This window comes from Cherax quadricarinatus, chromosome 78 (assembly GCF_038502225.1).
Source record: "Cherax quadricarinatus isolate ZL_2023a chromosome 78, ASM3850222v1, whole genome shotgun sequence".
NCBI classification, from domain to species: Eukaryota; Metazoa; Arthropoda; class Malacostraca; order Decapoda; family Parastacidae; genus Cherax; species Cherax quadricarinatus.
In genome coordinates this window covers 2,281,565-2,296,350 of record NC_091369.1, presented here as the reverse complement: position 1 = coordinate 2,296,350, position 14,786 = coordinate 2,281,565, and the positions used below count along the sequence as shown (strand labels likewise).

The 14,786-nt window shown below is 42.6% G+C and overlaps 2 protein-coding genes across 2 annotated transcripts in view; one reads left to right on the top strand and one right to left on the bottom strand.

Annotated features, from left to right (window-relative positions):
- The window catches only part of LOC128701543 (uncharacterized), a 31,778-nt gene extending 31,116 nt beyond the window's left edge, over window positions 1-662 (top strand). Inside the window, exon 19 of the mRNA XM_070101524.1 lies at window positions 646-662. Within this exon, the coding sequence (XP_069957625.1) occupies window positions 646-662 (17 nt within the window). The remainder of the gene's footprint in view (window positions 1-645) is intronic.
- Window positions 663-3,980: 3,318 nt separating this feature from the next.
- Window positions 3,981-14,786, bottom strand: part of LOC138855007 (uncharacterized) — a gene marked incomplete at its 3' end in the record, with an annotated part of 230,646 nt that continues 219,840 nt past the window's right edge. The window contains 2 exon segments of the mRNA XM_070101559.1: window positions 3,981-4,200; window positions 13,681-13,906. Of these exon segments, the coding sequence (XP_069957660.1) occupies window positions 3,981-4,200; window positions 13,681-13,906 (446 nt within the window).

The window sequence follows — 14,786 nt, the reverse complement described above, 5'->3', positions numbered from 1 at the left end:
TATAAAGGCTAGCTATGTGAAAAATAAAATGGTTAATTAATTATAATAATAAATATTTACAATATAAAGCTTACAAGAAAAAATCAGACTTTTACAAAGGCAAAATTTAATAAGCAAATATTGACAAAAAAAAAGTTTGTTCGTGCATTATTAATTTATAAGTTTAGTCACTCAAGTAGCAGCAGTAATAGTAGAAAAAAATAATATAAATCTTATAATCACACTGTACATCCCAATACACCTGCCAGCCTAGTCTCACTTAACTTTTATTCACCATCATTTCAGGTTGTAATACGTATATTTACTGACTCTCATTCCAGGTTTTAATACGTTTATTTACTGCCTTTCATTCTAGGTTTATATACGTTTATCTACTGACTTTCATTCCTGGTTTTAATATGTTTATTTACTGACTTTCATTCCAGGCTTTAATACGTTGTTGTTCATTCCAAGTTTTAATACCGTTATGGTCTTTCATTCCAGGATTTACATAAATTTATTCATTTTTTCATTCCATGTTTTAATGTATCCATTATTGTTCATTTTTAAATATATATATTATTTTTGTTTATTCCGTGATGTAAAATGTTGAGTTGCAATTTTTATTCCATGTTTTTAATGTTTATATTCAGTCTTTCATTCCAGGTTTATACTACATTTAGCGTTATTTCTAAAAGTTAATAAAATCTGAGTGAGAGTGTTTCCATAAACATGGCGAGGCTGTCATCCAATGATGCTACATATGTTCTCTCACTTGTATAAGCTCTAAATACAGGATGACAGTTTAGTCACAATGAAGTCAACAACATCATCAGGAGTGGCTATTAGAGAGAACCTCCAAATATATTAGACCACAACTCAGATATGCCTGCCAGCCGCCAAGATGGGATCGCACTCACTATATAAGAACATAAGAATGAGAAGGCACAGTGCAGCAGGCCTATTCGCCCATGCTAGGCAGTTTTAACTCACCCCCCAACCCAAGTCGCTCATACTGTATACCCATTCATCATGTATGACGATACCTGGGAGTTTGTTCCAATGTAATTCTAAATTTGTCGAACTTAATTAAAGCCATCGCTGGAAGTTCTGTCCTGGACTTTCATCACGTTATTTGTATCTCCTTTATTTTTTCCTGTTATCCTTTTGGCATACTTCAACCACTTGTCCCCTCTCCTATTCTACGTCTTTCCAGAGTGTAAAGTCAGTTCATTTCCTTCGTAGGAGAAATTTCTGATACATGGGATCAACTTCGTCAATCTTGTGTACATTTTTCCTGCGTATTTATGTTCATTCTCTAATACGAAGATCAGATTTGAGGAGCATAATGTAAATGAGACCTTATCAAGGATATATAAAGTTGAAATGCGAGTTACTTGCGGTTTACGACCTATCAACTGCACCTATTCATCACTAGTCAAGAATGATTTAATACAAAAAAGTGATTTAAGTACACTCTACACTCAGTGTATATACATCAAAATATGCAACTCTTATTTACAAACATTATTTTTCAGTCCGCAACAAAATTCGAACCTGCAAACTCGGAATCATTCTGGAGTCTGTGTGAATAAAATACTGTGTACTCTGATGCCGAGTTCCCAGGGTTCGAAACCTGCTGTGGACTGAGAGATGTGTGTAAATAATTTTGCCTGTTTGCGAAGTTTTAAGCATACAACTCTTATATACCGCGTGAGGTGTGACCTTGACTTTTATCCTTCTTGGGAAGAAAAACTTTGAACACAAGATATATACACCGAGAAGTGTATATCTCTGTGATTATTAACACTTTGAGAGTTTACTTTTTTCCCTATTTTAGAGATTAAAGTTTTCTTGACTGGTGGTGGATAGGTTGCATGCAGCCTTAATGACCTTAATAAAATTATAAATAAACGTTCATGTTATCAATAGGCTTCAAGCACACTTAATCAAAGTCTGAACAAATAAGTACAAGAAGGGAAGCTTCGCTCTTGAACTGGGTATCACTCAAAAGTGATCTCTGCCAAGTGGCTATATATAGTAAATATAAAACTACGAACAACGTCTACACTTATATATACATTATTCCAGCTTAGCATGTGCTATCACAGTGCGTGTCTCAGCTGCATACACCACGGGACTTATAAATAAGTACTTTACCTCAAGATAAATGTTTTTTATTAGTATTATTAAACTAATCCGTAGAAGTCAAGTAAGAAATGGTATTAAATACCAGCTAAGAGAAATGTCTCAACAAATATCCTCGGGGTTACCTGAAAATGATTCCAGATATGATGGCCCGGTGTCAGACCTGGCCTGCCTGTACTATAATTATTCTGGTTGCAGCGCTGTATTGACCCTTGTGGGTTTACCGCTTAGTTTTGCTTATAATAATTATTCTGGTACTGCACTACCCCGTAAAAATAAATACCTAAGGGGAAAATCAGGTTTGATCCAAGGGACGTTGTATGACCCCTTTCGGGTTTAGCATCACCTATGAATACAATAACCCAAGGGGAGAGTAGTTGCAATTCCTTGGATCAAGAGCTCTTCACTAGTATCAAGGCACACCCCCATGAAAGGCGCTGCCAGACATAAGCTGCAAATTATTAAGTGACGTTGGAATCAAGCGGATCCTATCAAATTATAAATATAATTTACACAAATCAAAAATAATATGACAAACATTCGCATGTTGGAATAAATCGCCTATTTATTGACCATAAATAATGCGGCCATACAATATGGAAATGCCTGGACTGACTAATAACATGAAAAAATTCGTAGCTTTGAATAACTCTTAATATTTATTGGCAATAAATAATGCGGTCATATAATATGGAAATGCTTGGACTGATTCCATTAGCCTCGGCTGCTACTCTGAGGCACGGATATAGAATTTCGAAAACAATTCTTGTTTAGAGTCATTTTTAACATAATTCAGGTTATCGATAAACTATAAATCTGTATTTTATTCTCACTCATTCTGGTCTGGGACAGAGCACCATGGGCAAGGATTCCTAAGATCGTTTATATCGTGTAACTCTGTTAAGCATGCAGTATACACTTTTTATCACCATATATAATTCTCTGCTCTATTTCACACGAAATATCATGCTCCTAAACTGGACATAATTTGATGTAAAAAAAATAGGAAATTTAACACCCAACGTACACTGAAAATGAGACACAAGTGGTAAATATATACATAACTACAACAAACACTTATCCACAACAAACAGTGTCTACAACATTTATTCATATGCCAGATTAGCAAACCGAATAACATTCAGGAACCTCAATAAAAACTTCTTCAGAATATATGACAGGCCAGTGGTTGAGCACGAGGCCTCCGGATGAAGCCCACGCTGATTAAAGCATATTTGAGAACCTTGAAAAAGGTCCAAAGATTTGCAAACAGGCTAGCACCAGAATTGAGACAGATGCACTGAGGAGAGGTTGAAGGAATTAAACCTGACGACCCTGGCGGAGAGAAGAACAAGGGAAGACTATGATTACAGCATACAAAATCCTTAGAGGGATAAATAGAGCAGATAGCAACAGGCTATTTTAATTAAGAAGACCAGGATAAGGTGGATACATGTAAAAGCTGAACACAAAGTTGAGCAATAGGTATATGTCATGAAGTATTTCGTTAAGTCTCATAGTGACTGAGAAGTGGAATGCTTGGATGAAGCAGTGGTGGAGGCAAATTTTGTACACAACTTCAAGAGTAGATATGATAAGGCCCAAGAGGCTAGAAATCACTGATGAAGATCCAAGTGGTCTAGTAGGCTGGGGCACGAGCTGAGTCTCGATCCCCCTCCATCGGTGAGTACAACTAGGAGAATACAACAAACACACTTGCCTATAAGAAACGCTTATCCATAACAAATACACTTCCTTGAAATAAACTACAACAAACATCAGACTGCAATACGACAAACACTTGATTGCGATAATACACTGCACCCACAGTAAAACACATGCCCAATACTCACGGGTTATTGTCATAAATGTGGACTGGCTTCATGGCATTGATGACGCTGCCAGGGTCAAATGTGTCAGCAACGGTGGTGATGGTGAGGTTGACGTAGCCTAGCCACTCCCGCAGGAAGATGGCCACCATACGGGTCATTAGCTGCTGAGGAACCCGACTCGACGTTAGCATCGTCAGGGGCTGCTCCTTCTCGTCCACGTACAGCCGCTGAGGCTTGATCTCTGTGAAGGTGGGAGTTCTACGGTGAGGCAATTTGTTACACTCTGAGAGACAGAAAAAGAAGGCTGACATACTGGCTACTGAGATGAATGTTTAAGATGGAAGGAGCAAAGATGTAAAACAGATTTAGAAAAGGGTATAATGGGATATAATAAAGCATTGATTTTGACAAGAGAGTTTTAGATGAGTGGAATAAACCGCTGAGTAACGTCGCAGAAATATTTTATAGTGTCACTTTTAATTTGGATGATTGGGTGGGTGTAAGGCCTCTCCAGCATGGCCCAGTAGGAACTGCCTAGCATGGGCCATGAGGCCTATTACTAATACTACTAATACATTTTTGGCTTTATCGATAGGCATTTTATGTAATGGTTAGAAAAAAACGTTAGCAAACACTAGGACATCAGAAAATGTTTCGGTCCTGGAACCTTGATTACTTCTGTCCCTCGACCGAAACTTTCTAATAAATACTGTGTATCCTTGCATTTGCTTACGTGTCAAAATTTGTAACAGCTTTGTACGTATCGAGTATCAAGGCTTATATATTTTATGTGATATAAATTATGTTTGTGGTAGAAAGGAGTGGGCATCATCCGTCTTCGACCCTGTCTGCAGACCACAGGTAGTGAGTGGTCACACCTAAAGGTCGAGTGTTGTAGTTGGCCCTGAAATGAGCCGAGGTTTAAGTTTTGAGAAGCGCTGTCACATAGTTAACACCAAACTGAAGACACTACATATGCATCACTAACAGTAGTTAACTACTGCACCACATCCGTACAAGGCTTGCAGCGCCCTGGGGCAGCCATAGTGCCAACGGCACCATGATTGCATGACAGCAATCATCCATCTCCAGCCATAAGAATAGAACCACCGGGCTCTAGCTATTGAACTATTATTGGTACCTGCAGTTTTACATTACCCACTCGAAAAGACCCATGTTTGGAAGGTGCTCCTGGAGAATAAATATAAACGTACGAAATGTGGTGATTGTAGGGGAAGTGCTGAACTGACCACTCAAAGCTCCTCGGTTTTGACCATGCTAGCTGTCTCCTGCCCCGGCCCTCTCACACAAACACCACAGCGCATACCCAATTATTATTATTATTATTATTATTATTATTATTATTATTAGGGAATGTCAACCTCAGGGACGACTCCAGCTTTATATGGGAGGGGTTATCGTAAAGGGTTCTTTAATGGAGATATCGCAGGTTGAAGGTAGACACACTTGTAGGATGGTAACTATATTGTTAGACTGAGATGAGGGATGGAGCCCAGCTGCCTTGCCTGTCCGCTGAATGGTCTGCCGCCGAGTGAGGCCGGGGCAGAGGTATGAGCCTACACATCTGTATCCCGTGACGTCACACAAAGCCACAGGCCTACAAGGGATCTCGTATCTAAAGCACATGGATGATACTAATATGCTATGCTATATAATACAGGGAATACAGGGATCAGCAACTATGCTGACAGGGTGTCCCAAACCTGGACGCCGAAATTACTACTTAATAAACACAAGAGGCTTGGCAGAGGGTGTAGAATACCTCTAATGAAAAGCTAGGGAGCAACGAGTACACAGAGAGAACTCAAAAGTGTTAGGGGACCACGACTCTTTAACGCCTTCCTGTTATGCGTAAGAAGGATCACCAACATACCCTTAGCTGTTTCAAGAGTGAACTCCACAGATTCTTGAAAACAGTTCCTGATCAAATGACTTGTGGTGCCTGTTCACCACGGCAGTTAGTGCTAGCCGCAAACATATCAACACAGCTAACACAGTTGACTGCGTGCGGCAAGCACCAACTGCCTTGTTGATCAAGACATGAACTAGTAGACCTGGTCTGGATAACACCATTGCCAAAATAAATATGAGAATTCTAAATCCATACCATGTAGAATCTCTGTGCGAAAACAAAATATTCTTGTGGGTTTGTGCAAGAATATGATGTATAGCGTATCATGCACAATGATTACAACACTAAGTCCATGACTTACACTTCTGGCTTTCCATCCCTTCCATAAAATAATAATAATAATAATAAATATTTCCACTGTGTCGGTATTTTATACCAATTATTTCCAATAATAATAATAATAATAATAATAATAATCTCCATGCATGCATTGCCTTATATGAACTCCATGCTTTAAGCAAATCCATTAGCATTGTTGTGGTCACACATTCTGCATAACTAAAAAGAGATGCAATTATTTTAACATTAGCCTGACTGTTGGTGTAGCAGCCGTCGCTCTGAGCGTTATCGATTTACATGTACAAAGGAAAAAAATATGTATATGTGCAGTAGTAGACGTGCAAGGCAAGGGAAAATAATAAGAATCTGAAAAATTCGTAATCCCTCTTCCATATACTAGCATTTTAACACTAGCATGTTTTTAATTATTATTATTACTATTATTATTATTATTATTAATGCAGCGCCTAGGGAATAAGAGATAATTTGATTTAATCCGAGGAAGGGGAGGGTAGCTCCAATTTCCTGATTCAAGATCCCTCCTCACAAACATGAAGGGAACCCCCCCCCCCTTTCCCCATCCCACCAAGGGTCCTAGAAGAGGAGAGTAGCAGGAAAGTAATTACCAGAGCGTGGGTGACCCTGAGAGCGCTGCAGCCTCGTCATGCAGTCTTATTCTGGCCCCACTGTCACCAACTTTATACTAGACTAAATTACGCACTTGCGCTACGTAACGGTGCAAGAAGTCCCCCCAGTTCTTGTAAAATATCTCTCGCATACACGCAATACACTTCAAATTTTAACATATATGCTGTCGTGTATAAAGTAATTCACTCCTTGCTGTCTCTGAGGTAAGTTCCTTGATCGGCCATGTTGTGTGGCCCTACGTTGGATTGCGTGTTGCATCAGCAACACAACACAGACTAGCTATGTCTATCACTGGTGTGCGTGTTACCACAACAAAGATCAGCTATGTCTACCAGTGGTGTACGTGTCACCATAACACTAACCAATTATATCTACCAGAGGTAGACGTGTCACAACAATAGACCAGCTATGTCTACCGGTGATATACGTGTCACTACAACAGACCAGCTATGTCTACTAGTGGTGTACATGTTACCACAATACAGACCAGCTATGTCTGTCAGTGCTATACGTATCACCACAACACAGACCAGCTATGTCTACCAGTGGTGTAAGTGTCACTACAACACAGACCAGCTATGCCCCACCAGTGGTGTGTCACTACAACATAGACCAGCTATGCCCTACCAGTGGTGTAAGTGTCACTACAACACAGACCAGCTATGCCCCACCAGTGGTGTGTCACTACAACACAGACCAGCTATGCCCTACCAGTGGTGTAAGTGTCACTACAACACAGACCAGCTATGCCTACTAGTGCTGCACGAGTGAACAAAAGCTGCGTGGGTTGCAGAATATGTCAGGGGGAAAACGTTACTAGAATAATTCATCTTGGCAGCGGAGGTTGTGAAATGCAGTGAAATGTTGGCTCTCAAAAGATATATATGTGTGCACATGGAAAGTGGGTGAGCGACTGCCTTCCTAACTACGCACAACAAAATTAATAAATTTACATCATTTTTTTTTTTAACATATCGGCCGTTTCCCACCGAGGCAGGGTAACCCGAAAAAGAAGAAACCCTTGTATCATCACTCACTCCATCACTGTCTTGCCAGACGCGTGCAAATACTATAGTTAAAAAACTGCAAATTGTTTGATACCTGGAACCTGTGACATTACCTTGAGCAGGATTTTCTGTTGACTGTTCAATCTGGCAAGCCACTAATGTTAAATGGCATTAATTGGTTTGATAGGTTCATATTATTATTGCTAAACTCAAGGGAAGCAATAAACCCGTAGGTTTGATGTAACGCCTCAGGAATGGGAGGTAATTATATTTGATCCGAGGAAGGTAATGGTATCTCCAGTTCCTTGAATTTTGAGACCTTCACCAGCATTACGATAACCCCCCCCCCCCTCCATTCTACTCGGAGTCCACCTGGAGGGTATTCCGTGGATCAATGCCCCTGCGGCCCGGTCCACGACCAGACCTCCCGGTGGATCAGGACCTCACCAATCAGGTTGTTACTACTGGCCGCAGGTGTAAGTTTGAAGTCTGTCTGCTAAACGAGGGTTACTACGGCCGTATATCATCTGTACACCAGTCAAGAATACTTGACATTCCTAAAATAATCTGGTTGTAATTATAACCAGCGGTGGACAGGTAAGCCAGTGGAAGGCCTCGGTCAGATGACCAAAAGCTCCAGCTGTGGGTCATCATATGACCAAGTCCCACGTCAGGAAACACTTGTCCAGTTTCCTGACAAACCTTACCTAACCTAACCTAACCTGACTTAACCTAACTTAACCCAACCTTATCTAACCTGACAAAACTTACCTAGCCTAACCTAACCTAACCTGACAAACCTAACCTAACCTAACCAACCTAACCTGACAAACCTAACCTAACCTAACCTAACTAACCTAACCTGACAAACCTAACCTAACCTAACCTGACAAACCTAACCTAACTAACCTAACCTGACAAACCTAACCTAACCTAACCTAAAATAAGGATTAAAGTATATTCAGTGTATATACACTGCAATATAATATACCCCTCTATGTATATACGCTGCTAATTTTGGTACAAATATATGAAGAAAGATATACTTTTTGGAATATTTACAGCCACTGAAAATAAAACATGTAATCTTTAGAAAAAATCAGTCATTAATTATTCTTGAAGAAAAAATCTCAAAAAAATTTCAAAAAAAAATCTCAAAAAATCTCAAAAAAAAAAATCTCAAAAAATCTCAAAAAAAAGTTTTTTATGTAAATCACTCAAAGTTGCTTATCAAACAACATTATGTAAATTACATCCAAATGTTACTCAAACGTTATCTAAATTTCACGAAAAAAAAAATTCAAAATTTGTTGAAGAAGCATTATCTGGAAAACATCTGAAAGCCTACATATATACCTACTGGAAAGTAGCTACATGGCATTCCATCACAGCCCGGTTGATCATACACTCGTAGCAAGTACTATAATAAGTAATCACAGAGTCGATGAGATTAGATAATCTCTACCCATTCACATCGGCCGTCTGGCAGCGCTCCTTATTAGTATTATGGGAGAGCGCTAAACCCAGAGGGATTATATAGCGCCCTGTGGGAGGATGGAAGGCATTCTGGCTCAATTCATGGAACTGGAGCACAGATCCAATACCCTAAATCAAGAACCCATCACCAGCATCAAGGAACCTCCCTTAAGGGGGTAGTGGTCCTTAATTATGTTCGCTGGGAAGCGCTAAACCCGTGTGGGGTCATACAACTCGCGGGGCATGGGGAAGGAATTGGGTTTTCATCCGATGGGGCGCGTAGCCTCATTTCCTTGGATCAAGAGCCCTTGACCGGCATGGAGGCAACGCCCTTTAAGACGTGCATCACGCCCACACACAGCCTTTTCAAAATCATTTAACCTTTCACAGCTTGAGGCGCTAATACAGGTGTTTTTTTTATTAAGGTCAGACAGGACCCGTGACCTGTGACCTCTAACCTGTAATGTGGTGATGACATACGGTGACCTCAGGTGAAGTGCCAAGGTAAGACGTTAACAGGTCTAAAAGTCATATTAGTGTGTGTGTGTGTGTGTGTGTGTGTGTGTGTGTGAAAACAATGACATGTGTTGCATACTTGCATAACAACCTCTTATTGGGATAATGTTTCGCTCTGTGCAGTGCTTTATCAAGCCATGATAAATCTCTCAATAGAGCGAAATGTTGCAATAAAACCTTGTTCCTTACACTAGTGTATGGTACCACTGTGATCCCGCCTCCTCCTGCTACTTACACTAGTGTATGGTACCACTGTGATCCTGCCTCCTCCTGCTACTTACACTAGTGGATGGTACCACTGTGATCCTGCCTCCTCCTGCTACTTACACTAGTGGATGGTACCACTGTGATCCTGCCTCCTCCTGCTACTTACACTAGTGGATGGTACCACTGTGATCCTGCCTCCTCCTGCTACTTACACTAGTGGATGGTACCACTATGATCCCGCCTCCTCCTGCTACTTACACTAGTGTATGGTTCCACTGTGATCCTGCCTCCTCCTGCTACTTACACTAGTGGATGGTACCACTGTGATCCCGCCTCCTCCTGCTACTTACACTAGTGGATGGTACCACTGTGATCCCGCCTCCTCCTGCTACTTACACTAGTGGATGGTACCACTGTGATCCCGCCTCCTCCTGCTACTTACACTAGTGGATGGTACCACTGTGATCCTGCCTCCTCCTGCTACTTAGACTAGTGGATGGTATCACTGTGACCCCGCCTCCTCCTGCTACTTACACTAGTGTATGGTTCCACTGTGATCCTGCCTCCTCCTGCTACTTACACTAGTGGATGGTACCACTGTGATCCCGCCTCCTCCTGCTACTTACACTAGTGGATGGTACCACTGTGATCCCGCCTCCTCCTGCTACTTACACTAGTGGATGGTACCACTGTGATCCCGCCTCCTCCTGCTACTTACACTAGTGGATGGTACCACTGTGATCTCGCCTCCTCCTGCTACTTACACTAGTGGATGGTACCACTGTGATCCTGCCTCCTCCTGCTACTTACACTAGTGTATGGTACCACTGTGATCCTGCGTCCTCCTGCTACTTACACTAGTGGATGGTACCACTGTGATCCCGCCTCCTCCTGCTACTTACACTAGTGGATGGTACCACTGTGATCCTGCCTCCTCCTGCTATTTACACTAGCGGATGGTACAACTGTGATCCTGCCTCCTCCTGCTACTTACACTAGTGGACTAGTGGATGTACCACTGTGATCCTGCCTCCTCCTGTACCATTGTGATCCTGCCTCCTCCTGCTACTTACACTAGTGGATGGTACCACTGTGATCCCGATGGTACCACTGTGACCCCGCCTCCTGCTACTTACACTAGTGGATGGTACCACTGTGATCCTGCCTCCTCCTGCTACTTACACTAGTGGATGGTACCACTGTGATCCTGCCTCCTCCTGCTACTTACACTAGTGGATGGTACCACTGTGATCCTGCCTCCTCCTGCTACTTACACTAGTGGATGGTACCACTGTGATCCTGCCTCCTCCTGCTACTTACACTAGTGGATGGTACCACTGTGATCCTGCCTCCTCCTGCTACTTACACTAGTGGATGGTACCACTGTGATCCTGCCTCCTCCTGCTACTTACACTAGTGGATGGTACCACTGTGATCCTGCCGCCTCCTGCTACTTACACTAGTGTATGGTACCACTGTGACCCTGCCTACTCCTGCTACTTACACTAGTGGATGGTATCACTGTGACCCCGCCTCCTCCTGCTACTTACACTAGTGTATGGTTCCACTGTGATCCTGCCTCCTCCTGCTACTTACACTAGTGGATGGTACCACTGTGATCCCGCCTCCTCCTGCTACTTACACTAGTGGATGGTACCACTGTGATCCTGCCTCCTCCTGCTACTTACACTAGTGGATGGTACCACTGTGATCCTGCCTCCTCCTGCTACTTACACTAGTGGATGGTACCACTGTGATCCCGCCTCCTCCTGCTACTTACACTAGTGGATGGTACCACTGTGATCCTGCCTCCTCCTGCTACTTACACTAGTGAATGGTACTACTGTGACCACGCCTCCTGCTACTTACACTAGTGGATGGTACCACTGTGATCCTGCCTCCTCTTGCTATTTACACTAGTGGATGGTACCACTGTGATCCCGCCTCCTCCTGCTACTTACACTAGTGGATGGTACCACTGTGATCCCGCCTCCTCCTGCTACTTACACTAGTGGATGATACCACTGTGATCCTGCCTCCTCCTGCTACTTACACTAGTGGATGGCACCACTGTGATCCTGCCGCCTCCTGCTACTTACACTAGTGGATGGTACCACTGTGATCCTGCCTCCTCCTGCTATTTACACTAGTGGATGGTACCACTGTGATCCTGCCTCCTCCTGCTACTTACACTAGTGGATGGTACCACTGTGATCCTGCCTCCTCCTGCTACTTACACTAGTGTATGGTACTACTGTGATCCTGCCTCCTCCTGCTACTTACACTAGTGGATGGTACCACTGTGATCCTCCCTCCTCATGCTACTTACACTAGTGGATGGTACCACTGTGATCCTGCCTCCTGCTACTTACAATAGTGTATGGTACCACTGTGATCCCGCCTCCTCCTGCTACTTACACTAGTGGATGGTACCACTGTGATCCTGCCTCCTCCTGCTACTTACACTAGTGGATGGTACCACTGTGACCCCGCCTCCTGCTACTTACACTAGTGTATGGTATCACTATGATCCCGCCTCCTCCTGATATTTACACTAGTGTATGGTACCACTGTGATCCCGCCTCCTCCTGCTACTTACACTAGTGGATGGTACCACTGTGATCCTGCCTCCTCCTGCTACTCACACTAGTGGATGGTACCACTGTGATCCTGGCTCCTCCTGCTACTTACACTAGTGGATGGTACCACTGTGATCCTGCCTCCTGCTACTTACACTAGTGGATGGTACCACTGTGACCCCGCCTCCTCCTGCTTCCACTCACCTGACTACAGTATATAATCCACTTCTCCGACCATGCGCTGTACTTTCTACAAGACTGATGGACTGAACACATCGATTCCAGGCTGAGGGACTGATCACCTCAAACGCCTTCTCTCCTTACCCCTCTCTGCTTTGTACTGGACGGAAGAAGCCACTGTGTGGCGAAACGTTTCCTTAATAAAGATTCCCATATGTTCCATAAGTGTCTCACTCTTCGACTTGTCGGTTTTCAAACTATTCATCACAAACCTTGTTCCGCAACCTCTCTTTATCGCCACTAGCCAATTTCATTAATTAGCTTTCTTTAGTTAAATCAGGCGTAACGGAAACAATACGAAGTACCCACACAACAGTAGAAAAGAGCACTTTATTTTAACGACGTTTCGCTAAGATAGAGATCTTTGATCTCGAAGCTTTATCAAATTAAAGCCTCTTGCTTTAGGCAAGTGTTGTTGTAGTGTTCTATGCTAGTTTTCTCTTAGCTGCTTCTGTTATGTCATAACGCTGGTGAGGGGCTCTTGATCTAGGGAACTGGATCTGTGCTCCAGTTCCCTGAATTGAGCCTGAATTCAACCTTCTACATCCCCCCCCCACATGCGCTGCATAATCCTATGGGTTTAGCGCTTCCCCCTTGATTATAATAATAATGTCATAAGTAAGCCAATGGCTTTTTTTTTTAATTGTGATGTCCGTGCACTTCTAACAAGACTGCTGTTGAATGATAGATAATTAATGTGTTTCCTTACTTGAGTTACCCTACCTTAGTGGGACATGGCCTTTAAGATCTGAAAAAATACTGAACGGGTCATCTGTTGGCAGCGGCCCACGTCATTTTTTTTTTTTTACTCTGATAAACAGACTAACGATACATACCTTGATCTTTGGTGTACTCCGCCAGACATGACGTGGAAGAGATGATTCTGGGGGTGTGAGACCAGGTGAGGTGACTGGTAACATGCTGAGGCTCTGACGTGACTCCTGCCGTAGCTCGAGCCAACAAAAGTAGGGCCAGGAGGAATAGGAAGGTGCAGGGGGGGTAAGCACCCGCCCTAACTACCACCTCCACCACCCTGCTAAACTCCTTCATCTCTACACCATCCTGCAGAGAAGAAACAATGTCTATGAGTCAGTGCCTAAGCGTATCGTAACAGAAATACTGTAATAAAGGACCCCAATGGAAATAAGTAAAGGACACCAATGGAAATAAGTCACTCTGTCTGACTTTTTTGGGTTATCCCAGGTTCTCTACACATATGCTGCTATGTATGATAATTCTATGTAACTGTATTTGTGTATACCTGAATAAACTTACTTACTTACTTAATTACTTACTTACCTGTGACCGGTCTAAGGCCGGTCTTCCCTCTGTTGACAGCCTGGTCAACTAGGCTGTCTGTGCTAGAGACCCACAGTAATAATAGCACAGTATCATTAATAATAATAATAATTGTGTGTTTTCAAAGCTCATGCATCATCCTGGAAAAAAAAATTATTGTTAAAAATATTCTAAAAACAATGAATCGTTTAACACCAATTAATAATAATAATAATAATAATAATAATAATAATAATAATAATAATAATAATAATAATGATAATAATAATAATGATAATAATAACAATTACTATCAACAGTAGTAAAAACAACAACAGTAATCTCTCTCTCTCTCTCTCTCTCTCTCTCTCTCTCTCTCTCTCTCTCTCTCTCTCTCTCTCTCTCTCTCTCTCTCTCCGTCTATCTCTCTGCCCTCCAAACTGGCTTCCCTCTCCCCTCACCCAACACACTGGCTTCCCTCTCCCCTCTCTCTCAACAAACTGGCTTCCCTCTCCCCTCTCACCCAACACACTGGCTTCCCTCTCCCCTCACCCAACACACTGGCTTCCCTCTCCCCTCTCTCTCAACACGCTGGCTTCCCTCTCCCCTCTCACCCAACACACCGATTTCCCCTCTCCCTTCTCACCCCACACACTGGCTTCCT